The sequence below is a fragment of the Haemaphysalis longicornis genome, unplaced genomic scaffold (assembly GCF_048455015.1).
Source record: "Haemaphysalis longicornis isolate Haplotype H1 unplaced genomic scaffold, Haemaphysalis longicornis Haplotype H1 scaffold_3, whole genome shotgun sequence".
Taxonomy (NCBI): domain Eukaryota; kingdom Metazoa; phylum Arthropoda; class Arachnida; order Ixodida; family Ixodidae; genus Haemaphysalis; species Haemaphysalis longicornis.
In genome coordinates, this window is record NW_027526335.1 from 35,694,356 (window position 1) to 35,720,674 (window position 26,319).

The window sequence follows — 26,319 nt, forward strand, 5'->3', positions numbered from 1 at the left end:
ACAGCACGAGACGATCTGATTATTGGACATTCCTTGCCACTAGATCAAATTATGGCGACGACTTGATGCAAAACATTGTCCCGAAACTTTGGATGTCTTGATGAGCAGTGGAAATCGACTTACATTCAAAGATGGGCTTCATTTATATGTATAGCGTAGTGTTTGTGCGTCATTGTCGCTAACAGTGTAGCATTTGTTATTAACTGTACCAGCTTTATTATTCTTTTTTCGTTTCCATTGTTTGCGAGTTGTACATCTCCCATGTAAGTGTTGTATAGGTGTTTGTAGAATGCAAATTTTGGTTTTTCTCTGATGTGAATCGCTCTGCTTGAATTATTTATGATTTTAGTGCTGTACGCCTTTTTTTTTTCTCTCCGAGTGTGAGAACTTTAACAGTTTAGTTTGCTACAGAAGCATCCCGTGATTTTCTCACATATGTGTTTTTATGTTAATGTTTTTTAATACGTTTATTCATGTGGTCTATATAGCTGCTCACCTTGTAATCACCTTGTAATCACCTTGCTCACCTTGGGGGGGGGGGGGAGAGCAATGTCAAGCTACGAATCTTTCTTTTTGCAAACAATAAATAATGGTTCTATGCCGACATTATAAGAGCCACCACTTGGTGGGGGGGGGGAGGTCTTGGGGTCTTTGGGCTGTTTTTCAGATTTCTTAAATGGACCATAAACTATTCCGAACCCGAATTACCAAATTAAAAATACTCCCTTGCTTTCATATTGTAAGAGCCTCATGCTGCTCGACATTTCCTAATACAAATGCAATTTACGTTCCAATTATTCAAATTGATATAGCCATCGCATTACGGATCACCGCTTTTCTACATGATAAAATATTTCGGCCTTTATATTTTCCTTGGTACTGGTCACAAACGGTTTAAAACAGAAGAAAAAACAGAAAAAGAAACAGGACGGAGCTCTATAAACGCTGAGTTTTGTTCAGCTCGATCCATGTGGCACTGTTAGTGCAATCCCGTCCCACGTACGAGCAGTGTGTGAACCGGCTGTCCAGCTCGAACCTCTTGACCCTGCGCATGCTGATAGAGGGGGCACAAGCAGCCAGCAAGGACCAGGGCATCCCGGACCATCGGACGCCTCACACGGGTGCTCTCACCATCGTGCACCATTAAGCTCGAAATTAAATAAGTTTATTCTCTCTCTCTACTGCAACTAAACCAAACGAACTGGGACAATGATCATACCGACATGTGTTAGATGTGGCCGGCGTATAAAAACTAACGGCTCCAATGCCCGGCTCCCAAAAAAAGATAAGTGGTTTCTTTCTACCAGCTCCAAAGTGTACATGCCTTGGGAGCGGAGCTTGTCAAAGTAGAATATTCCATATTTTTTTGAGTTTGAAGCACGCCAGAGTTTGAAGCGCGCCGAAAGCGAGGCGTCTGACCCAAGCTTGTCGAAACGTGAAAAACTGAGTCACCGACACGGTGGGACTTGTTTGAAAGGCGCACGTAGTGGCTTCGCCTCACAGCCGAGGAGTGATGAGACGAAGCCCAGCGACGGGCTCAGTCGTAACAACGGCTAGCAGGCACGAAAAAACGGAGAAATGAGTCTAGTAGCGCTATAGCGTTAAAATTGGCCGCTTATCTGCTCGCTTTACTGCAAATGTGGTCGAGGGACGGCAGTCGTGCTACCCCTGGCACGTAGCGTTCTCGTAGCGTCAGCGCTCTTCTCCTCGCCTTTAGAGGCTCCTTCCATGATGAATGCGAGAGGTTTGCTCAATAATACAATTTTCCCGCGTTCACACTGCTCGCAGGCCGTTTGTTGGGACCTGTTTCGTTGTGCTTCAAACAGCTCGAGCCGACATGTTGGTTTTTAGGCTAATGAACAAAAAAATTTAGCTTACGGTTATGATACTTCCCAATGTGAAATTTGTGCGCAGGGCGAAATGCAGTCTTCTGGGTGACGGTGCATACCTGCTGCGTCTCACGAAGTCATCGCCGCATCAGCGAACGCGCTGAGAAGGCGCGCGATATCCTCGGGCGTTGTCTAGCTCGTAGCACGTTGCTGCGGAGAACCGCGTTTCGCGCGCCCTTCCGCCATACTTTCATCCTCCGCTTTTCTGCTCGCTCAAGCTTGGGTGGTCTCTTCGTTCTTTCGGTTATCTCGTGGCGCGTCGCCGCCGCAAAAATGTCTCGCGCCGTCTCGGCATACCACCCTCCCCCTCACACTTTCGCCATTCTTTCCTCGTCCGCTTTCGTGCTCGGTTTATCTCGTTTGCCTTCGTTATCCCTCCGTTCGCTGGGTTACAACGAGGGACGACAGCGCAGTGAAACCACAGGAACGGGAGCTTAATGCTGCTCATTAAAACAACACGTTGAAAAAGGTGGGCGAATAGGTTTTTACAATAGAAAATGAAAAAAAAGCGCGCCAATTCACCCTGTGATGGTGGTTGGAAAGCGAAGCTGTAAGCGACACCCACAACAATTATCCATGTGACGTCCCTTGAATTCACACACGCGGGTCTACAAAGAGTGAAACCATAGGCAAGTGAAATGAACTTAACCACACCCTTCATTACTTCAAAGAGATTGAAGGGGATGTGAGGAGACGTTCCGCCTTCAAATTTATTGAGGAGTGTCGAGCGAAGAGCAGAAGGCGAACAGCGGCGGAGACAGGCGATCCATGGCGCCGGTGGTGGTAGTGCGTGGCCCAGTGCGAGCGCGGTGCTGTCGGCTCGGTGTCTCCATTCCAACTGCCGGCCGCGTGACCCGTGGCTCGGGACAGTATCTGAGGTCACGCGATGCACTGCTCCGGCGGCGCGAGCTCGGCGCCGCGGCTGAGCTGCTAAGGTCAAATCAATGCATTATCTTTGAACGGTGGTTGGTTGAGTTGTATGGGTGACGCACATGAGTGGAAACTCTTTTTTTAAGAAAATAAAAGGAAGCTCACACCCGGTGTTAGACGATCTCACTTCTCCTCCGTCTGTGCCGCCTCCGGTGGAGACGATGAGATCGGCGGCAGACAGAGGAGAAGTGAGATGCCTTGCGTTGGTGTGAGATTTGTTTAATTTTTAATAACTTCTAGCGCATTCGCGAGGCGTGCACACGGCCGCTACACGTGCCGTGTTCTGAGTGCACAGTGGCACGAGAGGTCGCGTGATGCTATTACGTGGCATTCAGCGATAACTCCGGGGGTAAACCCGTAAATGTGCTCGGTGAGTCCTTTTCCTCCGCGTGGGCTCGTAGCTCAATCGCTGAGATAACGGGCTCTCGCTCCGTTTCTCTATTCGTTCCAGGTTTGATTCCTGGCGGTGCCAGTAACTATTATTTGTTCGCGGTAGTTCTCTGTTGACACAAACGGTCGTGACAGAAACCTTGGGGGGTAGAGGTAAAAAGCTCAGCTTTAAAAAACTCTAAAAAATAGTGTAGAAGGGAGGCACGATAAAAGCAAGCACAACAGCAAAGGATGTCGCCACGAGCTGTTACAAGCACAACACTAACAAAAAGCTCCCATAGATGGCGCGCGAGCCGTGCGAGCGCGGGAAAATTGAGTTGAATTGAGCAAACCTGTACTGCATTCATCACGGAAGGAACGAGAGAGGAGGGGAAAAGCTGAGGGGTGGGAGGGGTAGAGAGAAGAAGGTGTGATGTGGGAAAGGAGGCAGAAGACGATAGTCTGGCGACATTTGGAGTGACGCAAGCACATACCGGGCTATTTTTTCATTGTCTGTTGTTCTCGCTTCCCACCTCCAACCATTATACCCATCGATTATTTTCGTTGAGCTGTTGTAGGTCGTCCGTCGGCTGAAGGTCATGCGTAACGCAGGGGTAGGAGCAGGTTCCCAGACCTACCGGCTCGCAGAAACCGGTTCCCAGACCCACCGATAGAAGGCGCAGTGGCCTCGCAGGGGTGGGTTCCTCTTCCTCCCGCCGCTGACGTTTAGCTGCCGATTATTTTGCCTGAATTGTAGAATTTACGCGGAAGGAAGGAAGGAAGGAATACATTTTTTCGTCCATCGTAATCAGGTATTTGGGGTGGAGGAGGCCCACAGCAACGTTACTAGAATAAAGTAACGTTGGCCCACAGGGCCGCCGCGACCGCCAGGGCCCGGGCGGTGGTCAGGACTTGGCCTGATTCCCCCGGGTAACGCAACATCTGCTCCCAGAGGTGAGGGCAGGGAACGGGGAGTGCGTGTGTGTGTGTATGTGTGTGTGTGTGGGGGGGGGGTTACGGGTCTGTAGGGCAGACGGCGCGCGGTGCCGCTGTCGGGCGAGGGCCGTTGACGTTCGAGATGACAAAAGAGCACCACGGCTCTGCTGTTTCAGCAGATTTCACACTGGGTGAAACTGGGTTTACTTTTTGGATTGACAGACGGCGCAGGCCGGAAAACGTCCCCGACACTTTTTGCATGCCTCCTTCAGCATTTCTTGCACGCATCTAAGGGGCGCCGGACATCTCCTTACACATATAGGGAAGAGCGTGTTTGCGTAAATTATTTCTCGAAATATGGAAGCCAGGTTTAATGCATTTAGTCTACACCCCAAAGTAGTCGTAAACTTGAGAATGGCAAATTTTAATCGTAATGCATTTTCCTGCGACCTTAAAATGATGAAAAATTAATTACTTCTGACTGGTAATCAATATGGTTCCACATAAAGGTGTATGACTTGCCAGGGGGAAATTAGCATAACCAGATATGCACTGCGGACTGCATTAGGCTGGGCGAAATATGCTCAACCCGTAAATGCAGCCGTTCAGCGAGCGACTTCCCCACGGAGTCTAGTTCACGGGCAGCTCTGGTTTGGAAGTGGAGAGCAGAGCTGCAGCCTATGTCAAAGTAACAAAAATGAGATTTAATTGAGTTCATAAGGTACGCGTTGGGTAACAGTCAATTGGGAGCCAGTATACAAAGGTCGCCGTGGTGTGCACTGAGGGGAGCAACAAGACGCTTGGCGCTCAGTGTCCAGCAGCAGAATATGCTGCTACGCCTATGGCAACAGCCTCGCAATAGACTCGAGGCAGGCCTTCCCGGCAGTGGGCCCCGCTGGCCGGTGACCTTTGCTGCGGCGCCGACGTGGTCGCACAGCTGGCTAGCTCTCCTCGTTCTCCAGGCGTCCGCTCCCGCCATGCCTGTAGAGGACGTAGTGCTGGACAATGAAGAGCACGTCGAAGGCCATGCTGATGAAGCTGAGGCCAGTCTTGACCACGTTGCCGAACAGGGACGTCCAGTCATCTGCACGCGCACAAGCGACGGTACGCGTTGGGCATCGTGAATCAGGCAGCGACCCCCTCCCTGCGCGTGCACTGCTGACTCTAGCGAACGGACCTGAACGAGCATTAAAAAAAAAAAAAAGGTCGGGGCATTCACTAATAGAATACTGAAAAGTTACTTGCCCCAGTATACACTAGGTTTTTAGTAACTGGAGGTAGTAAATGCAGCAGGCCCCACTAACTGAAGCCGGCAGTAAGTACCACTACCTCCCCTAGTAAAGTCCTAGCGATAGCACTCTTCTGAGCTACATGCGTTTACTAACAGGCCATGCATAACCTAGTCATGCGCGCGACCTTATTCTAGCGCATACTACTTCTTACACTCAGTTAATTCCCTAACCATGCAGTTGCTCGTGGCAGAGCCTACGTGCCGTACCGAGGGGTAGTACGGTTCGTAAGGAGTTAGTAAATGCGGCCGTCACTACCCTTTTACGAACTTTTTTTATTAAGAGTGAGTGGTCTGATGCACGAAAACGTACTCCACGACAACGACATGGTCAGACGGGAAACTGGGAAATTAGTGTTTAAAGGAGTACTGACACGAAATTTTTATGTTACGTTTTTTTCGCTGCTATGCGTGCCTACCAGCCCACTAATCATAGAATGACAGATTAGACGGTCGAGCGCAGCGTAAACATTCATTTACGGCGTCGTTTATTCGTGCCAGTTTCGGTTTCGACTGAAAAACGCCGAGCGGCCGCCATGACAGCATGTATAACATGACGTCACCATTCTTGCCGTATCGCTGCCTCTCTGGAAGCGCGCGCGAGCGAGCGCACGCGCGCGCCCAGACTGGCCGAGGTTTTCGCCGTCCCCACAGGCCCGGGCAGCATGACGTCAGTCCCAAAACCATGACGTGTACACACGCCCGAGCAGCGCGCGCCAACCACAGCCAGCGCGTCGGCTTCGTCACGGGAGCCCCGACGTCGGCAGTTTGGGGCACGTAGCAGATGATGTCACGTCGGCCCGCTCTGGGCTTTCTCGTGCGGGCGAAGATTAAAATGGATTTTAAATATGTTTCGCTGAACGGTTGCTGTTGAAACTTGCTGGGAGATATCTCCTGATAAAAAGGAAGCGTTTTACATAGTTATCTCAGCTTTGAAATTTCGTGTCAGTACTCCTTTAAGGATGATAATTTCAAACTGCGTAGCATCCGCCTACTTATGAGCATGATATATTACGTATAAGCGCACTGTCGCGTACAATGGAAGCGCTCAGAGCGGCGTAGTCACGGCTCCGCTAAGCTCTGGGCTACGAAACAGCCATGAATCGGAGGACCAACTCCCCATCTCAGGGACGAAGGCACCGTGGTTTGCTGCTGTGGCCAATCTGTTTTTGTTTACTATTTACAGCGGCGCCGGCCATTTTCTGCACCGCACAGCAACTACAACAACGATGGTTCTCCACACGATGGGGAATTTGGGGATCTCGCTCTAAAACAGCCTGTGCGCCCTTTGTTAGCTCATATTTGTGTTCGAACAACATTATAGTAATTTAGAGGCTTTAACGAGTGTTATGCAAATTAGATACTCCCGTAAAAGAGGGCTTTGGCTCGTTTTTAGGGGAGGCATAGTGTAAGGGCGTGAGTTATAAAGAAAAAGAGGTAAGCCTTTTTTGGTGAAAATAATTTCCCAGTGAAGAGTCATACATAGTGGGTGGGGTCCTCCTCTCAAGTGGGACTATATGGTGGGTCGTCCGCTGCTCGCGTTGCTCGGACCGCATTGAAGTGCGTCTGTCAAAACAATACGCGTACAGCTAGCGCACGTACCGTAGTTGTGGGCGATCAGGCACATTTGAAGAAAGCTCAGACTTCCTCCCGTGAAGTCAAGCAGAATGTTTCCGATGCTCCAGCCGACGGTGGACTTCCTCTTGAAGTTCAGGTACGCCTGCAGGAGGGGCCAAAGTGGGAACTCGTACTCGACAGGGCAACGCACGACCGAAATGTCACCGCAGTTAGGGAGACCCCCACACTCAGTGTGCGGAACCGTGAGAGCATCCACGCAGAGTTTGTGCAGCGGGCAGAAAGCTAGGCACGAAAAGCTGGAGGCGCTGCAATCATCAGATGGCGCTGATATAAGAGTATGGGGGCGCGTATGTTTACAGTCGGCCAAATCTTTAACTAGCGTGCGCTAGCTGCGATTTTTCAATATTAATGACGCTCTTTGGAAGGAACAGCCTTGCAGACGATGGGCCTGTTTGCAACTTGGCTTCCGACCTGTTTGGAAGTCGACCTGTTTGCAACTTGGCTTCCGTCATACGCCGCTGACGCATGAAAAGTGACCGCTCCCGAACGCTAGTTAAATATTTGGCCCACTGGACGCGTGATAAGATCGCAACTTTTATTTGATCAGGCACTTACTGTAAAATAGTTCCACACTGGCTTGCCAATAGGAGTACAACATAGCCGTAGTAGTTTGCTAAAACAATTAAGCTTGCACATGCGAAAGTTCATCAAGCTTGCCAGCACCATCATGTTCATTAACTGCAGGACAAAGGAACCTCCATGTTGCTGCTGTTTTGCGATGCCGGCGCCCATTCTTTGCCGCTGCACGTCTCGCGGCTGCGATTGCGTAACGCTTCCCGTCGCATGATGGCACACTCCATCTACGTCCTTCCCACACAGGTTGCTAAGTGCTCACGTTTCAGAACTGTTGCCCTACTGAATTTCGTCATTTGTTCACTAGACAGCTATGTGTTGCGCGTTGCTGTATTGGTTGAACAAAATATTGCGTTCGGCCATGCCCTAGCAAAATGGAATCAACTTTTGAGCTGCTAAGGTCTCAATAATTTTGAGCCGCAACCGGCTTGGTTTCGACTCGAGTTCGCCAGGCCTCCAGTCCTGCCTCCTGCCAGTCCTGCCTCCAGTGAAGTTCAGAGGGCATCGTTAGCAAAAACGGCGCGCAGTCGCACAGTCGAGGGGACGGAGTATTGCCATCGAGACGCACGCAGCACGAGGAATCGCTCACAGCCTGTGGGAGAAGTACTGTTCGAAAGCGATCCGTACGTACCTGAGGCATGTACTTGGTGAGGGTGATGATGAGCTTGCAGTACGAGAAGTAGTAGAGGTAGTCGAGCCACGGGCTCCTGCTCAGTCGCCGGCCGGCGGAGAGCGTGACGACGCCGTAGACGGCCGCCCCCGCCCACACGGCGCCCAGCAGCACCCTCGCCGCCAGGGACACCCGCTGCTGCTCGCGCTGCACACCACCAGGGAACAGGACCCGCCCCACAACTGAACCCGGCGGGGCGCCCAACCGTGGGCCGCTCGTGTCAGCCGAAACAAAGCCACGATACTTGTATGCCAAGAATCTGCGTGAACCCGGCAATGGAAAGGCGTCCCAAGCAGCAGCTCGTGTACCTACTGAAGTCCACTGGATAGAACGTCTGTTACTAGAAGCATGGATGTACACAATTGCGGTGCGAAACAATGTGACTGCAAGACGATCTGTCATGTGGGGGGGAGGGAAGGGGGAGGGGGGGTCAGTCACTTATGTTTACCTCGAACTTCCAATTAGGAAAGGCTCGTAAGTGGACTCCAACTAAACTCATTCCACGCTGCTATACTTGAATCACTGGCCAAACTTTTGCTCGTCGTCTAGGCCGCTTGAAATGCAATGGGCGCCGTGTAGCGAGAAATGGGTCACCTCGTAGAAGCAGCACTGAAGCACGGTGATGAAAGTGGCCAGTGCGGCATGCAGGCCGAACACGATGTCGTTCAGCTCCACAGGGATCACGCCCCTAGGGTGCAGGGCGCGGTATTCGTCCTGTAAATGTGATAGACAAGCTTTCTGCACATGGGCGCCAAATAACAAAGTACTCGCGCATCGACGTAAGGGCGCGTAGACCACCACGTGCTGCCGCACAGACTCCGGCGAGGGCAAGCAGCCCAATGCTACTGCAACAGCTATAGGCCGCTGGACTTGTTTCAAAACAAGGCTTGCCTGACCGGTAAATTAGGCCCTAAAGAAGAACGGTAAAACAATGACTCGTTTTTATTTCATGACAAACCACTTTCAACGCGGGAAGAAACAGAGCGCTGTTCTGGCTACCAACTCCGCCGCTCAACCAGCCGTCCACTCGGATGCGCAGGCGGAACTGGTTTCAGCGCGTAGTTCGCGCGGTTGCATTGCGCGGATATCTGGTTTGCGCAGTCTTGGGCGCAACAGGCGCATACCGATGCATTCACCGTAAGGCGGAGTACGCTTAAGCTTACGCGCGCTTACGCCGAGCCACGTCGTAATTGCGCGTCCACGTGGCTGGGCCCTTACATTGGTGTGCACAAGCTCCCTCCTCCCTCTCTTTACACTGTAAAGAGAAAAAGAAGGGAGCTGCAAGTGACTTGCAGCTCAGTGTCACTTGCACGCGCAAGAGGTCCATGTTCGACATTCTAAATCCCCCCCAATATACAAGAGACCACTCCCCTGAACAGTCACAATTTCGCAAACAGCGGACACACTTTCTGCTTTTAGACTACGCAGGCGGAAAACAGCTCATAATGCGTTTTAAAAATATTGTTGCGTTTTCAATCACTTTTAGGCATGACGAAAGAAATAAGGACCTAGGAAACTAGTGCATGGTCATCACTGAGGCCGCACAAGCAAGCAAGAGTCCTTTCCTGCAAAGGGGTTTTGGTCAAGGCAAAGAAACATTCTTTGCGCTTATTAACTTCGCGCTCCAACCGATCGGCTACGAAAAGGCGCAGGGAAGCCTCTGACCTGAACGATGCGGCTGAAGAACATGCCCAGGTTGAAGAACGAGTATGCCAGGAAGCCAGTCAGGTTGAGCCCGATGAAGTCGAAGCTCAGGCCCCCGACGCTGCGCCACGGTGTGCGAATCAATGACGCAGCCACTCAGGTGAACAGGGGGAGGGGGAACAGCTCGCTGAATGGAACAGCGGTGCTACGTACACAGCTGCCACAAGATGTACATAATAGTGGGTAATTATGGGTAATATAACTGGGTAATAAGCAGCAAATCATGTTTATCAATGCGCTCACTATGTGTGACTGGCCTTAATGGTGGCGCACGAAGAATTGCTAAAAACAAACACAAGAAACAACCTAACACCACCGTACACAGATAGCAGGAGAGACACGCTGAAAGGGGCCATGAAGACAAAATAAAGCTTTGTTCAATTGAAAGCAACTGGCCTTTGTTAACTCACTCAGCTCCACTGCAGCCACGAAATACGTTTTTTTTTTAACCGAGAAAAGAAAGCGTAAGATATGTTGAAGAACTCTCAAATTTTGTGCTGCAGTGACGAAACATTAGCGGGAGTGACGTATACTGACAACGCCTTCGAGAGAACTATAGGCGCTATAAAGATCCCTCAATAGTCTTGAGATAAATACTGGCAAGATTACAAATGACAAAAGTTAAAGCACGCAATGCAGCCACCAAATAAGTTCTACAAATTGACGTGAGCGCCCCTTCGAGGACGCTACACGGTGCTTCAAGGAAGACTAAAAATTGGCTTTCAGAGGCGAAATTGTTTTTCTTGTTCAACGTGATCACGGGCCGTGGCGGGAGCAATAAAACGAGTTCTATTTGCTAATTAGGCCAACAATTAACTAGTACTAGTCAGCTTTTTAATTATCAGTGGTAGGCGTGTGATTGTAATATGGAAAATCACCAGTCACCCCGATATCCAGCGCTAGGTTTGCGAAAATGTAATTGCCCGCAGACCTACGGGCTGAGTATACTTCAGTCCTATAAACGCGGGCATCTCGAGCTCGGCGGCCGCGAAGCTTTTCTTAGTTTTTTTTTTTTAATTCTTAGTCTTCCCTGAAACACCCTGTATTCAACCAATCCCATATGTGCTTTTTTGTCGTGCTTCTTCTACACATTTTGCCACATTGAGTGCTTCCAATGTGCCACTAATCGACGCATTCTTCCAGGCGCTAACTGATGAGGCAGAAAATTGGGCTCATACTTAGCATCCAGGAAAAAAAGGGTAGGTCAGCCCAAATAGCCACGGAATGGATATATGTGGCTAGCGCTTAGGGACAGGAAACGAGCGTCCCGGATTAGGAAACAATCTCATGTAGGGGACATCCAAGCTGACAACAAGGCAAACAAGTGCTGGTATATGCCAGCCACGTCACCCGAGTAGGAAGGGGGGCCTCCGTGAGACGGAATGGGACAATTAAATGGACGGAACAGGTACAAAAACATGGATTAAGGTGTTGCAGGATGGAAGCAGGTAAGGGAGGCATTAGTCTTGCAATAGACAACAGCAGGCTGATGCTTCTGTCATTGATGGTGAAGAGATGACACAGATTTTATTGGTTTTAACGCTGTTATTTACACACATTTTTTGCTTTTACCATTGACATTTCTCTTGCCTTGTCGCTATCGTATATCTTCTTATTACTGCGATTCATTAAGAAGCCTTCGTTACGATCCCCGGAACCACGAGGTCATTCTTTGATGAAAAATTCTCAGACAGGATGTTAATACCTCACTTATCGCAGGGATCCATACTCTTGAGTTCTGGGGTTCAACCTGATAGTACCATGCGGATGTATTTCTGATAAGCATTGTGATAAAATGTATGGTGAACATTTCCGGTTGAGTGATGGTAAGCTTTGATACGATGGGCGGCTAGACGATGTCCGAGCACGGGGTCCAGGGGCGTAGCCGAGCGGCTGGTGCATACAGTATACGCCCTGACTGGTCCAAAGAGCGCGGGCGCACTCACCTCTTTCGCTTCCAGTTGAGGTATATCTGCGGGTAGAAGGAGACGGACCAGGCCACGAAGTACACCCAGCCCACCACGTCACTGAACGTCACCAGCCAGCCAAGCTTGAAGACGCCGACTCGGACGAAGGCCTCTCTTGTTCTGCGAAGGAGCGGCTGCGTGAGGCAAGGGTGCACGAGCTCACAAGTACGCTCCTGCCCGGATGCAGGAGAAATTAGGCGAGGCCGCGTACTGGCTCAGTCAGCGCGATGGCCATTTCACCAACGTTGCTGCTGCTAGAAGTTATCGTGTCACGGGAAACAGGGCACACATAGAGCTGTTTAGCGCAGCCAACACATAAAACAAAAACTGGCGCATTTGATGCCCCGTGCTATATCTCTGCTTCGAGGCGCAGCTTATGTTGCAGGCCGGCAGACTTATTTTAACGAGCTGGTGATATTAAACGTGGATCAAAATCTCGATACACGGACGTTCTCGATTTCCATCTACCCCAGAAAAACGGTCGTGGGGATGGGAGATCGAGGCCACTTGTGGTCAACAGCAAACGGCTTAGCCACTGAGCAGCTCCTGCGGTCACACTTGTCAGGTATTAACAATTTGCAGGTGTCGGACCTTTTAAACAAATTATGAAATGCAAAAAGTTTGCACACATCGGGCGTGGGCCTTCGCTGTTGCGCAGTGGAGCACTCCTGCAGCCTGATTGCTCCCATAAAGTCGCAGCTGGGGATGGGCAAAGTCGTTTTATATCCTTTGCAAGCTGGCGGGAATGACATTTCGTTTGGTCAGCTTGCACTACGCTCGCGCTTCCAGCAGCAACAGACCATTGCTACATTGGTGCTCAGTCATTTCCCCTGTTGTTACATAGCGCGTGTTAATGTTCACTTGTCTGGAGGGGAAAGTGCGCGAGAGGGTACGAAGTTGATGGTACGTGAAAGAAAAAAAGGCCTAAATTGCATTGACTGTGCAATATCAACAACGGAGGGTCGAACCGTTTCGGCATGTACCGGTAACCGTTATTTCTTTTTTCGGTTCAGTTCCAGTTCAAAACACTATATATATAAAAGCGCTGACTCTATTGATTTAGGCAGGTATTTTCTTTTATTTTCAGTAATCGCGTCTACAACCGCTCGCGTAGTTTTAGCTTGGCTGCACTCGAGTGACAACGTCATGATAACATTGAAATTGTCAGGACCGCCTGTGGGAACGTATCTTGAGTGTTCGCGTCTCCCGTGACTACAGTACACGGCAGCTGATGGCGATAAGTGTATGCACCACACAACCTGTCGAGCAAAAGAATGCGTCCGTGCCAAACGCAGGCGCCAGTGTACCTGACGGAAGGCAGGGACGCGTTCAGTGTGACGGTGGCATGGCCTGCCTGGATGGCAGAGACGTTGATCCACGCAGGAAGCGCCCGCCAGGCTGGCCCAGGTAAGCCGACCACTCCCGCTCCTTCAGCTACGGCCGCGTGCACCTCCACGCTCTCATTGGACGGCACACTGCACGCGGGCACGGTCCAGGTTAACAGTCGACGACACGTGGCTGTATATGCTAAGCCTGCCGAGCGGCACACAGGCTGTGCACAAAGATTAGTCAGCTTGCAGAAGCCATGGCTGGGGCTGGCATATACAATATATCAAAATTTCTCTCTCGTTCTCTCGAACATGGCACATTAAAGTTTTCTATTGCCAATTATTCATGACACGAATGCAAAGTAGTAAGCAGTATCTGTACAATGTAAAACTTCTAAAAAGAAAAGAGGGAAACGATTAGGACAGTTATAATGATACAGGCACTGGGCGACACCGTTAGCTTTCTGGCCACTCAGGCTATACGACCGAGATTGGGTGAAAACACGAGACAGCTCAGAGGGCAGAGTGCCTCGGGATTTCTATTCAGCCTGCCATGCCTCCAATCATGATTAAATCAGGTGGCGCTTGGGAACTGTCGATGGGCTTTTATAGGGGCTATGCCTTCTGTTCGCGTGCACTGTTAGGGTCGTACTATAGTACCGAAGGGGTGCAGCGCTAACCGACGAGGACGAAAAAAGACGCAGGATGACAGACACGCCGCTCTGCGCATTACATTCGCCCTTGTGTGCTAGCGCTGTGCCCATTTGTTACTTTAGCCGCGAACAAACTCCCCAAACAATTTTTTCCCGCGCACTCCAGTAACACCAACTCAAAGTCCCGCGAAGAGGGACTCAGATAAATAGAACATTGGCGCCTGCTCTGCCAGTATAGGCGCCACCGGGACACCCAGTTTATGGCGGCTTGACCGTCACCAGCCTTTGTTGGGGGCTCGACTGTTTCGACCCCGCTGAGCCTTCACTCCGGTTAGCCAGTCTCCGCTTCCTTGTGGAGGCAGCGGTTCAGCTGACTCCAGCCGAGTGGGCATATGCCGCGGCCATTCATTTGCCTCGGAGTGTATAGCACATATATAGACGAATGGCCTTAGCTGGTGCGGCCACTTACGACAAGGAACGGAGACGGCGGGCACGGCACGTACGAATTGTGCACATGAGCAGTTCTGGGTGTGGGGTATCGTGCATGCGGGCACATGAGGCACCAAGTTCGCGATACATAGCCGCTTTGTCTTCCACATTAGGTAGGTGGGCAGTGGATTCAGTGATTCGTTTATCTCTCGATTACTGGATTTTATCATTTGCTGACAAGCACAAATCCCGGCATGAGCTGGTGTAAGTATGCATGGTGCAGCTATACGCGGTGAAACACGCCTGCAGAGAGAAGGTATGCCAGAGCGCAAAAAAAAAAAATAAATAAGAGCGGCGGTGAAACACTTACTTGAGGTACGTGAAGAACCCTGCATTCTCGCCGATGGGGATGCCAAGCTCACGTGTTGACAGGCGCAGCTTCAAGGCATCTCCTAAAAAGCAGATTAGAAAGAGTGTTGTGGTGGTGTTAAAACGATTTTATAGTCGAGGAGACAAAAAACAGTGGCGGAAGAGGGGGCGGAAGAGCCTACATGGGGCGAGTGGTTGCCACCCTCTCCTCCCCGTCGAGACCTCGGTCTTGGATTCTGCAGGCTGAATTGCGCACGGTAGCCTTACACTGCTCAAGGGTGGCGAGTACATGGAGGACTTTCGGAGGAGTCCATCCGGGGCATTATGTGGTTTGGGTCACCTCTTCCAGGTCAGAAGAGACAGAAGGCCGGGGTGGATGAGGTGCCTCACGACTGCAGGGGTGAGTTCACACCACTACGCCTGTCGGTGTCAAGGAGTGGAGCGATGGGTATGGGGGGTAGAGGAGTCGTGCGAGACGGTGATAGGACGTGATATTGCTAGAGGCAATCGCGGAAGCTGGTGGGTGGCCCCAGCGATCGTGGCTGCCGAGTGGCCACATTTTCGTTGGTGAATCCTCGGGCACTGGCCACAGCTGTCTCACTGCCAGAGAGGTCAGCATTTGCGGTAATCCAAAGTGCTACAGTGTGGGATGCGAGTCGGGGGGAGTGGACGGCAAGGCAGCCGCGGAGGTCCTGCCAGCGCTGAGTTTGTGGGCTTCAACTTCAAAGACCCTCACAACTATTAGGCGAGCGGGTCATGGCAAGCGCGATGGCGACCTTCTGTTCATTGTAGGCCCCGAAGGCGGCCCAGTATGCAGAGGAGGAGTCCGCAGAAGGTAGAACACGGCCGCATTAACTCGGCCGTATCGGCTGCAATGACCCATTAAATAATTAATTAATTATTTTCGAGCTTCCAGGAAGAGTAGATATAGAGGACACAAATTATACCAAAAGGAGAACGCAAAGGAATGAAGCAACTAACAAAGTATATAAGCATCTATTCACGACGCTGGTATAAATTTACAATAGCAATTATGAAGCTAAAAGCGCAGGTGAAAATAAGCATAACACAGATAAATACTAAACTGATCCCAGCGCATGTGATTTCAAGCAACCCTGCAACTTTTACCAGCTTTTTTATAAACCTGAATGCTTTCAAAACGTAGCCGACAAGCGCGCCCCGTGCTTAAAATTTGGGGTCTCAAAGTATCTTATCCAAAAATTACTGCCCTCCGCCTTCCAGATAACCAGGAACTTGCTCAAAAGACCTTCCTCTGTTGCCCGGTCTTGGTCTTGTTCACGTGCTCGAATGGCGTCATTCGTGCGATGTTGCGGCTTTTGGCTGGCTTCCTTTCAGCTGTATATAGCAATGAACGCATTTCATGGCCACTTCAAAGAAAAGCACTCGCACCGAGCGAGCGTGTCGCTCCGTGCTGGCGATAGCTATGGCTTTTTGCAGTGCTTCCGTGCACAAAGGAGAGCGAAAACCTTCATCGGCAGTGTTGCAGGGTCTCTTTCACGTCAGCATTCCCTTCCCCTCGCCAAAAAAGAGTAAAACCTGAGCTGATATTGCTGAGGCGGGAGTGTGTTAATAGAACACGGTTTTAAGTGCAACGCGAAAAGGTGAGTGCTTGTGGTGGCGGTGGTGGAAACATTTTTATTTTATTACCCGCCGCCGTGGCTCAGTGGCTAAGGCGTTGTGCTGCTGAGCACGAGGTCGCGAGTTCGATTCCCGGCCGCGGCGGCCGCTTTTCTGATGGAGGCGAAAAGATAAAAAAACGCCCGTGTGTATACGATTTCGGTGCACGTTAAAGATCCCCAGGTTGTCAAAATTAATCCGCAGCCCTCCACTACGGGGCGCCTCATCGCCTGCGTTGCATCGGCGAGTTAAACCCTACAACCAATCAATTAGCCTGTCTGTCTCTTGGTAACCCCGGGGTAGTGCGATGTCCACACGATAACCTTCTATTGGGGGTGTGATTTAGGCATTTACAACCGCTCCAGACTTATCGGCAAGATGCCCTTCTCTCTTCTAGCGATTATAACTACCTTCGTCATTCACGGGAACCGAGGTTTTGCGAATCAAGGATACGCGAGGCAGCAATCACTAAACTTCCATGCGAAATCCCAAATTAAATTTTTATCTTCATTAATCTGGTATGGCTCCATCTCCGCAATGCCCGTTTTGCGATGAACTGGAAAATATAGAAGATTTTCTTTTTCATTTCCGCAGCTTCTTCCCGATGCGACGTACGCATCTGGCGTCAACCTTTAATTGGCTCCACCTTCCGCTATCTGTACTTCCGAAGTTCTGTCACTAGGCGCCAAAGGAGTTTGCCACAGGGATGCTGTGTCCGCCTTTCACTCTTATGTTGTGGTGACAGGCCGGTTTCCCTGCTAACCAGCTAAGCGCTCACATTTGTTTGGTTTTTCTTCCTGACTCTACTTCCATATTATAAAAAAATATTTTCTGCTCTGTATTTCCTTTTCTAAATTTTGACATCTAAAATAACATAGGTCACATCCTGATTAGGTACAGAGGCGTCTTGGCCAATCCCCCGCGTGGGTATGTGCGATGCTATGAGGCAGCCAACCAACCAACCAACCACCGGCGGTCAGCGGAAGCTTGGGGTGCGCTTCGAAAGCACTGTTGCATACGGGAAGGCCGACCCGAGCCGGGCTCCGTCGCCTCCGACATACGTTTGGTAGTGTGGTATGAGGCGAGCGGCCAGCCGCTGTTGCAGCCGTGATGAAGTCCAGAAGCCGTAGGCTAACGTAACTGTTTACTTCATAGCGAGAGATGAGCCGAAGCCAACAATGCCCCGACGGGCGAGGTTACAGTACAGGACTCGTGCAGAGTGACAGCATTGATTCACTGCTCAAACAGGAATGAAAATACAGCGCTTGGGCGGCTCTATTTATACCCAAAAGCAGCAACGGTCAAAACAGGGTTCTCTCTAGAATGTGCACACGCCACGAACGTCACAGACACACAACGCTCTTTCCAGAGTTCGTGAGCAGTCGGTAGTAGCGGCGCACGCTGAGTCCGAGAGAGGGGAGAGAGGAGGACTCCGCTGCGGACGCGAGGCCTCTGTGTCCTTGGGGCGCGTTGAAGCCTGCCTCGTCGGCAACCGCCGAAGTTTGAAATTCGCCGAAAGCGAAGCGTCTGACTCAGGCTTATCGAGGCGTGAAAGCATGAGTCACCGACACGGGGGGGGGGGGGGGGTGGTCTGCTTGAAAGGCGCACGTACTGGAGGCTTCGCCGCACAGCCGCGGAGTGTTAAAACAAAGCCCAGCGGCGGGCTGAGTCGTAACAGCACCGAACGTCACCCACACCTATCGACGGCGCCTTTGCCACCGCACCGTGTCGTCGCCAGCAACCTCAAGATAACGGGGGCCGCGCCATAGCGCCGGTCACCTGTATCAGCCGCCGCACCGGGCAGCCGTGCTTTATGCCGGGGCGCCTGGCCCTCGGGCCATCGGCAGGGCCGCCATCTGTTCGAACGGACCACCCGTCGGGGACGCCACGCCTACCCTTGACTGCCGTTCCCGGGACGCCGGGAGAGGGGTCCGTGCCGGACCACCTCGTGTTCCTGCCATTCATGCTGCGCCTGGTTGCTTCACCTACAGCTCGGGTCGACGTGGGGCCTCATGGCCCAACGGGACCAACACGACTGCGACCACCGACTACCAACAGCGACGAACTACCCGTGTGAGCCTGTTCTACCCTATCATCACTGAAATGGGACTCGCGTGGAACTGTGCGCAGGAGGAGGACTGACTCACGCTGTTTTTTAAGTGCGAATGCACTTTATAAGCGACCCCAAACCATCCACCGCCGGCGGCGGCGGCGGCGGCGGCGGCGGCGTCCGCAGTGCTCCTCTATATTTAAAAAAGAAACAGCATCCGGCGCCAGGTTTCGATCCGAGGACTTTGCGGCCGCAGCGCGACGCTCTACCGACCAAGCCACGGACGCGACGCTGATATCAGTGTTAGTGACGCGCCTTATATCTTTAACGCATTCAAACTACGTCGTCAGCGGCGTGCGTTGGCGACTCAGCGGCGTTATAGCGGCTTGATAACTGCGTGGTGTACACGTGATACTACAAACCCGATGGAAGAGATGGAAGAGAAGGCGGCGAGGCGGTGGGCTGCGGGGGCCGAGCGCAAGCGCCGCAAGCGGGCCGACAACCGTGCATTCGCACATATACAAGGCTGCTCTTGCAGGGCAGAAGCGTAGGGAGGCGCCGACGGGAGGTCTGAGGGATCACACCCGACGACCCTCCGCGCGTCGACCTCGTAGACGCCCGCAAGGCGTTGTCTCGGGGACGACTTAGGAAACGTCAAGGAGGGGGCAGGCCCTGAGTGGCTCCCGCCCACCTCCCCCCGCAGGACAATTCAATAAAGTCTTTCTCTCTCTCTCTCTCTCTCTCTCTCTCCCCCTCGGGGAAATGCGGGGGAATTTTGTTTGACTTATGTCCTTGCCCTTTGCTGTCTGTTAGTGTTTCTATTGTGTGTTAAGTGTCTTGTCTTCTAAATTTTTCTAAAATTTCCATGCATTAAAGAGAAAAAAAGTCTCATAAGGTAGTAGTTCCGCTCCTGCGAAGCCATCATCCTAACCCGGCTGCAAATCCCGTTACCGCTTTTTTTTTTCTTTTCTTGGCGTCTTTCATTTCTGTAAGCGTTTTTTTTTTTCGTTTGACCCGCTTTACATCTCAATACAAAGCCTCTACGCTTCACCTTCGTCCGTAGATCTCTCTTCATTGACCTCGAGTGTGAGCCTCATGTTTCAATTGAACCCTGATATCATCTCACTACACATCGTATGCCGTTGCCACCTTCTCCGCTCATTCCAGGACTTTGTCTTGGGTTGTAGGCGCTACGCTGCGCATGGCCTCCTCCCACGGCAGCGCAAACGTACTCACCTGCACGGATTCGGGACTAGGGGTCGTCAGGGTCATCAGCGAAGTATACGTGGTTCAGGTAAGCTCTTCCAGGGCAGGAGAGACAGGAGGGAGAGTAGACGGCACGGTGCACGAGGTGCCTTAAGACTGGGTCTGGAGCTGACGCACAAGACCTACCGCTGTCGCCAAGTAGAGCGACGGGCAGGGGGGTGGGGGAGTCGTTCAAGACGGTGCACTGTGATGCAATGTTTTGGAAGGTGTGGAAGCTTTTGCAATGTTTTGGAAGCTTAAAGGTAGTCCCGGCGATTGGAGCTGCCGAGTGTTCAGAACTCCGTAGGTATGTCCTCGGGCGCTGGTAGGTAATAGCTTTGGCATGCGTTGGGGGTCGGCTGGAGAGGATGGCAAGGTCATTAGCGGAAATCCTACCAGCGCTGAAATTGCGGATTGCGATTTTCGAGTCACAATCGTGAGAGAAGGGCAGTGGGTCATGGCAAGCGCGATGGCGGCCTCTGAGAGGCGGCAGAAATTGATGCTGCCGTAGTAACTTGGGCATCTGAAGTAACGACGCGAGGGCAAAGGAGGAGTAAGACGGGTAGGCAGTGGCATCGACATAGAATATATATCCTTCCTGTGTAACCTTCCTGTGTAAACGAAGTGAACTGTGTAGGGCCGTAGCGCGTGTGAACGGCGAGCGGTGTGGTGCGTAGGGCGCATGTTTCGGGGGATCGAGACAAAGTGACCATTGAGGCAGAAATGTGGTTTCAACCATTGCAAGCCCTAAGAAGAAATGAGTTACTGCCAGTTACTGTGTTGACACAGAATGCTGACAGGCTTGAAGAATTCTGAAAAACCGTACCCATACACTACACATGCAGTTTAAAGAAGATACGAAGTACACTTCACAACAATTATCACATCATTTCCTGTCAGCTGAAATAAAAGTAACGAATAATGCATTATATGACCCTCCCATTAGTGTGCATATACACGTCTACCCATGCTTATACACGCATTATACAGGGTGATTGAAAGTAAGTCGACAGGTGTTTTAAAGCAAACCTTTCTACCTCTACCAGCCAATGGTTCTTTCGCGGCGTGCGGGACAATGAACTCCCGCAGGTTTGTTCCCATTTTAATTTAATTTATTTTTCATTGTAGGGAACGGAAAGTTTTTGACGGGGGAGGATGTGGCGGAGGGTTTCACTCACGGAGCACACTGCAGATCACACGGCGAATTTACCCAGCGTTCCCCGTGCGATGGTGCCTGCTCACCGCGGGCGCATTGGCGGTACGCGTCTTTATTGTCTGCTTTAGCGACGGTTGTTTTGGGCCTGTTTTGGCGCAGCTTTCGCGTCCATTGCGCGCTTCCTTCGCACGGCTGAACTTATTCGACAGCACCTCCTGGGTAACCCGGACCCGACGGAATTAAGTGGTCGTAAGGCAAAGATACGTAAAGGATGGGTTTGAAGGGCGGGAAAGCAAAATGTAGAGACCACTTACAGACATCTGGCCACTATAGAAACACTACCTTTTGCGCACTGCTTGCCACGAATGGGACTCCGTTTTTAAACTGGTGACAGACATCTGGCCGCTAGAGAAACGCTACCTTTTGCGCACTGCTTACCACGAATGGGACTCCGTTTTTTAAATTGATGAATGCAAATTCGGTTGTGTTTTAAGAGGCATTACAGAAGGCGGAAGGAGCAACTGGTCCTGATAAATAACGATTATAAAAGTTCCCTCGGCTTTCTCGCAATTCTCAAACACTAAACTAACTACTTTAAATCGGTATAAATTGGAATCACTATATGCTCACATGCCGAATTGTTTCGGTGTCTACACTTGTGTCGCGCGGTGGTGTAGCCCCGAGCTAGCACATCAGGATGGCTGGGTTCCGCTGTCTCAACCTTGGAAAGACGCTCCTCTCCGTTTTCTTACCGCCGACGCACGGCCGGGCTACTGCGGCGGCGCCCACCGCTCTAGCCCGGCCGTGGCCGACGCTGCGACTGCGTTCGCGACACCGCCCCCGCGAATTCCAAGTAACGGCTGGTAGAATCATTTCACTGTTTGTAGAGCCACGTGTGTGAATTCAAGTGACGTCGCACGGGCAATTGTTGTGGGTGTCGTTTAAAGTTTTGCTTTCCAACCACCTTCACAGCGTGGATTAGAGCCAATTTTTTTGTAAATTTAGGCGCTTACATTTACATGAAGACCACCTCTACAGTGAGGTTACGCGCAAAGGGGGACACCGAAATAGGTTGTGATTGTTGATGACGTTTGGATAATTAACTAAAATTTAATAATGAACTTTTTTAGTGGCCGCAGTAAGCAGGCATGTTTGCATACAAAAGTTAGACGCAATCGTGTTTCTATGCAGTTTCATTTGGCACAATTCTTCTGGCGCATTCGTACTCCGAGATAACGAACTGCGAAGTTTAAGTGCCGTTCGCATGATTACGCACGCAAGACTGTGAAGACCCGTGCAAAGCTCTTCCTCTTTGTTCTGTGTTTCGATAGCGGTTCAGAGTACTGCAGATTGCGATATCGCCAGCCAAGACTGAAAGGGTGCGAGTTATCACTTTTGCCTATGCCTCCACTCCGTTGTCAAACTGAACACCGTACACGGCAGGCACGTCGCAAAGGGGAGGAGCTTTGCGTCGATCTTCTCTGTCTTCGCCTTTTATGCGCTGTTTTCACCATGAACATTCACCAAATTGCCCAGTTCGCCGCACTCATGATTCTAATTATACATCACGCAAGTTTACAAAATCAAGGTGTTTAATATGCATGGAATGTATCTACATTGCAGTTGCCTTCCGTATACATATCGCGAAAATTAGAACTTGTCTAAGACAGAGCGCGAAAGAAACGACGAAAACAGAGAGAAAGAAAATACGACGGGGCAGCTCGAGGGTTGGTGCCAGTAGGTTGCAGCATTGGTCACTCTGGATATTTCAAAAGCTTACGACAGCGTGGAATATGGCATCCTCCTAGATCTCCTGGCTTATTATTCATTCCCGGAGTACATCACTGCGTGGATAGCGGCTTTTCTAGAAAGCAGAGAGTTCTTTTGTTACCAACATGGCTACGCCTCTTCTCGGTATAAGCAGACGCGTGGAGTCCCCCAGGGGTCTGTCATCTCCCCAGTGCTATTTAATGTGCTCTTGAGCTCCATACCTAGTCAGCCTGATGTACAAACATACGTTTATGCAGATGACATTGCCTTTTTCTCTTCTTCGCAGGATATTCATTCCCTGTTTCATTCTCTTCAGTCGTATCTGAATGCTCTAGAACTATGGCTGGACACTCTGAAATTTTCGTTAAATATTAATAAGTGTGCCATTCTCGTGTTCCCCCTTACGGACCCAATATCTATTTCGTTATCCTATCGTCAACAATCCATTCGGCAGGTTGATTCACTAAAACACCTTGCAGTTATATATGACAGTAAATTGAATTGGCGTCTCCACATTGAGCACATTGCAGTGAAAGGCTCCCGCGCTGTCGCTCTTTTGAGGGGCCTTAGCCACAAGCGATCAGGTCTGAGAGCAGATACACTCTTGATGATCTACCGCATGTATGTTCGCCCAGTCTTAGAATTTGGGTGCGTTTTGTTCTCTGGCTCTGCGGCCTATAAGCTCTTGTCTTTGGTGAAGCTTGAACGTCAAGCATTGCGCTGCTGCTTAGGCCTGCCCGCTTACGTCCCGATTAGAGTGTTGTACTTAGAAGCCGGAGTCCTAACGCTGAACTCCAGGTTCAAATACCTAACCGTTAATGCATTCGCAAAGTTCTTTGAGTCCCCGCTGGCCAGACCACAGGCTGTTTTCCTCGAGCATGCAAGGTCCTTTTTTGGTATATATTGGTCTCGTCTCCGGCGCCCACAGGTCATTTTTGCCAATTGGTTGCTTACTCCATTAAACACCACCCTCCTGTCAGTTCCCGCCTTGCAGATACCATCCACAGTAGTAAGGATTTCGTTTGATAATATTTTCCCTAAAAATGCTAAGCTTCTCCCGCCTAACATACTCAATAACATTCTCCTGGCTCACCAGTCCGAATACCCATCCCACGTGGTCATTGCAACTGACGCTTCGAAAAAAGACGAAAAGGTTGGGGTGGGCACTTTCTCTCCGACGTTGAACTGGTCTTTTTCATTGCGATTACCAGATTTTATCCCCATTTTTCATGCAGAATTTCTTGCTCTACTCCTTGCAATCCTGAAACTTGATCCGGTGAATTCTTCCGTGATGCTACTCACCGACTCCTTGTCCGTGTGCATGGCTCTCTCCTCAGAAACTTTACATCCTATTGCCAAAACTTTTTATTCCTGCGTCCCCACTCATGTGCGGGAGATTCGGCTCGTTTGGCTGCCCGGCCACTGTGGGTTAACCCTCAATGAAATCGCTGACATATTAGCTAAAACAGCTTTGGCTTTACCGATCGTCGAGGTTCTTCACCCGTTTTCTTTCGTGTTGTTGGCACGCTATCACCAATACCTGTTCAATCAAGATGCCTCCGACCATGGTCTGAACACTTCTCCTGAACTTGAACACCTCAGGTACCGCTGGGAGAGAAGTTTATGCCAAACTCGCTTGTGCGAAGTATTGATAACTTCTTTTCGTTGTGGTGTGCCACCACTTAATCGGTATTTATACAGGGCAAATCTGATAACCACCCCTTTGTGCCACTTTTGCCAAGAAATTGAATCCGAAGAGCATTTCTTTCTTTTTTGCCGCCGATTTTCTAACCATCGGAGAAGGCTGCTGGAGATTCCCCTGCTACGTCTTGGACTGCCTTTAACTGTACCGGTGCTTTTGTCATTTGGGAGGACTAGGATGGGCCGATGCCATAGGGACGTGTGCAACGCCATCCACTCCTTCATTTCGGAGACAGCTCGTCTGCAGTGTTAAAAACATTCCGATTAGGCTGACTTTTACTATAGTTTTCCTATTCTTCTCGCTGTGGTTTTTTTTCTCGTGTTCTCTCTCTCTCTCGTTCATTAACCTAGACCAAATTCTTTCTTCTGCTCCATTATTTTGCCTAGCTTGATTGATTGTAATGAAAACATAATTCTTCTTGGCCAATCCCCCTAAGTGGGTATGCGCCATTTTTCGGGCCACCACCACCACCACCACCACGTCTGTCAGTAGCATGTCGGCAGCAAAGGATATCATGGATGCAAAGGTCAAACGGGCGATGAAAAGCAAATTTCAAGCGCTCAGGTAGCTTACAGTAAAGGCAGTTAGACCTTCTTCCGCCCCAAAGCAGATGAATAGTTCTCACCTGAGGCTACCGCCATCATCAAGCAGGTGCACAGGAGTTGACAGAATGCTGCCATCTGGGATGGAAGCTGCTTGGGCCGTGCCGCCTTCATTCTGAAATAGTTATTCACTCATTTATTCTTTCATTTAAAAATTAGCAACCGTGAAACAAACTTTTACGTCATTAACTGGGTTGAAACATCATTTACGCGCGGGCCAGGCGCATTGACAACCTGAGCACATGCGGGCAAAGCATCGTGTAAATATACTCAGGCATGAACAGCTTTAGCAATAGCTACTGCTAAGTCGATCGCCAAAAGGTAAATTCAGTGACACTGCGCACAACATGGATGAGCTGAATATCTTTATACTCAGTGCGGTAGGGATGTTAGTCCGGAAGGCAGTACCGAAAGAACCAGTTTAGTTAGGGAGGTCCCATTAGTAACTAACGGTACGTGGAAGAGGCGATGAAGGGGTCGAAGAGAGGAAAAGTGGCAGGACACGACAGAATAGCCGCGTATCACACAAAGGAGAGAGAGAACAATGTGTTAGAAAGCTCGCACAATTATATTGAGAATGACTGATGGGCTAACTGTACACTTAGCCTGCAAAAATCCCGGGCCATCTCCACCAACGTGAAACATGGGAAGCGGCGAAGCATGCAGTGTATAAGTGTATTCTTAGAGCCTTTGAGTTTTTGCCAACGGAGATGAAACCGTTGGGGGGTAGAGGTATACAGTTTTGCTGTAAATGTTTCTTGTCTTTGAACTACACTGGCCGAGTTTGAGCAGTTTCGCGTGGCTCCTGGAGACCCGTGCTGCGCATGCGCGAGGAGCAGTGACGTCTCACGGCGCACAGCTGGCGCGCCGGAGCCACCGCTGCCGCGATTGGATTGGATTTGATTTGGGTTGGACTTGATTGGATTGGAAATCATTTTAGCAGCAAAAGCATGATAATCAGGTAATCCTAGACAACCAGGAAACCTAAGAATAACCAGCTGAACCTTAGCTATCCTGGCATAGCCGAGCTAAGCCACTGCTATTTTTTTAGTGCGCGTTACGAAGCGATCCAGCGCGAGGCATAAACGAGTGTCCCGGTGTATTAGTACCGTGACTACATGAGACGACGATTACGATGACGACGACAGGTGACGCCAAAAGCCCCAGCCCCTGAGGGGCTTCGCCCCTAAAATGCCGACATAATTTGGTTCCCATGCAATGTGGAGTCAAGGAGCGTAACAATTACCCAGTGGTACTCAGACCCCAGGGGGTCCACGAGAGCATTGCAAGGGTGCCCGAAGCCGCCTCCCAAACCCCCTCATTTCTCCGCTTCGCCCATCCTTGCTGCCAATGCAAGAATGTGGCTTCTCTGCTAGACATGCGGCTTAAGTTTTCTCCGCGTAGAACATTTGT

At 50.5% G+C, this 26,319-nt stretch overlaps 1 protein-coding gene across 1 annotated transcript in view; it reads right to left on the reverse strand.

Annotated features, from left to right (window-relative positions):
- Nucleotides 1-4,807: 4,807 nt before the first annotated feature.
- The window catches only part of LOC144174286 (cystinosin-like), a 38,598-nt gene continuing 17,086 nt past the window's right edge, over nucleotides 4,808-26,319 (reverse strand). The window contains exons 2-10 of the mRNA XM_077702897.1: nucleotides 24,930-25,021; nucleotides 14,745-14,826; nucleotides 13,272-13,439; nucleotides 11,944-12,084; nucleotides 9,959-10,058; nucleotides 8,888-9,007; nucleotides 8,255-8,440; nucleotides 7,015-7,132; nucleotides 4,808-5,208 (exon numbers count right to left, since the gene is read on the reverse strand). Of these exons, the coding sequence (XP_077559023.1) occupies nucleotides 5,066-5,208; nucleotides 7,015-7,132; nucleotides 8,255-8,440; nucleotides 8,888-9,007; nucleotides 9,959-10,058; nucleotides 11,944-12,084; nucleotides 13,272-13,439; nucleotides 14,745-14,826; nucleotides 24,930-25,020 (1,149 nt within the window). The 5' untranslated portion in view covers nucleotide 25,021 and the 3' untranslated portion in view covers nucleotides 4,808-5,065. The remainder of the gene's footprint in view (nucleotides 5,209-7,014; nucleotides 7,133-8,254; nucleotides 8,441-8,887; nucleotides 9,008-9,958; nucleotides 10,059-11,943; nucleotides 12,085-13,271; nucleotides 13,440-14,744; nucleotides 14,827-24,929; nucleotides 25,022-26,319) is intronic.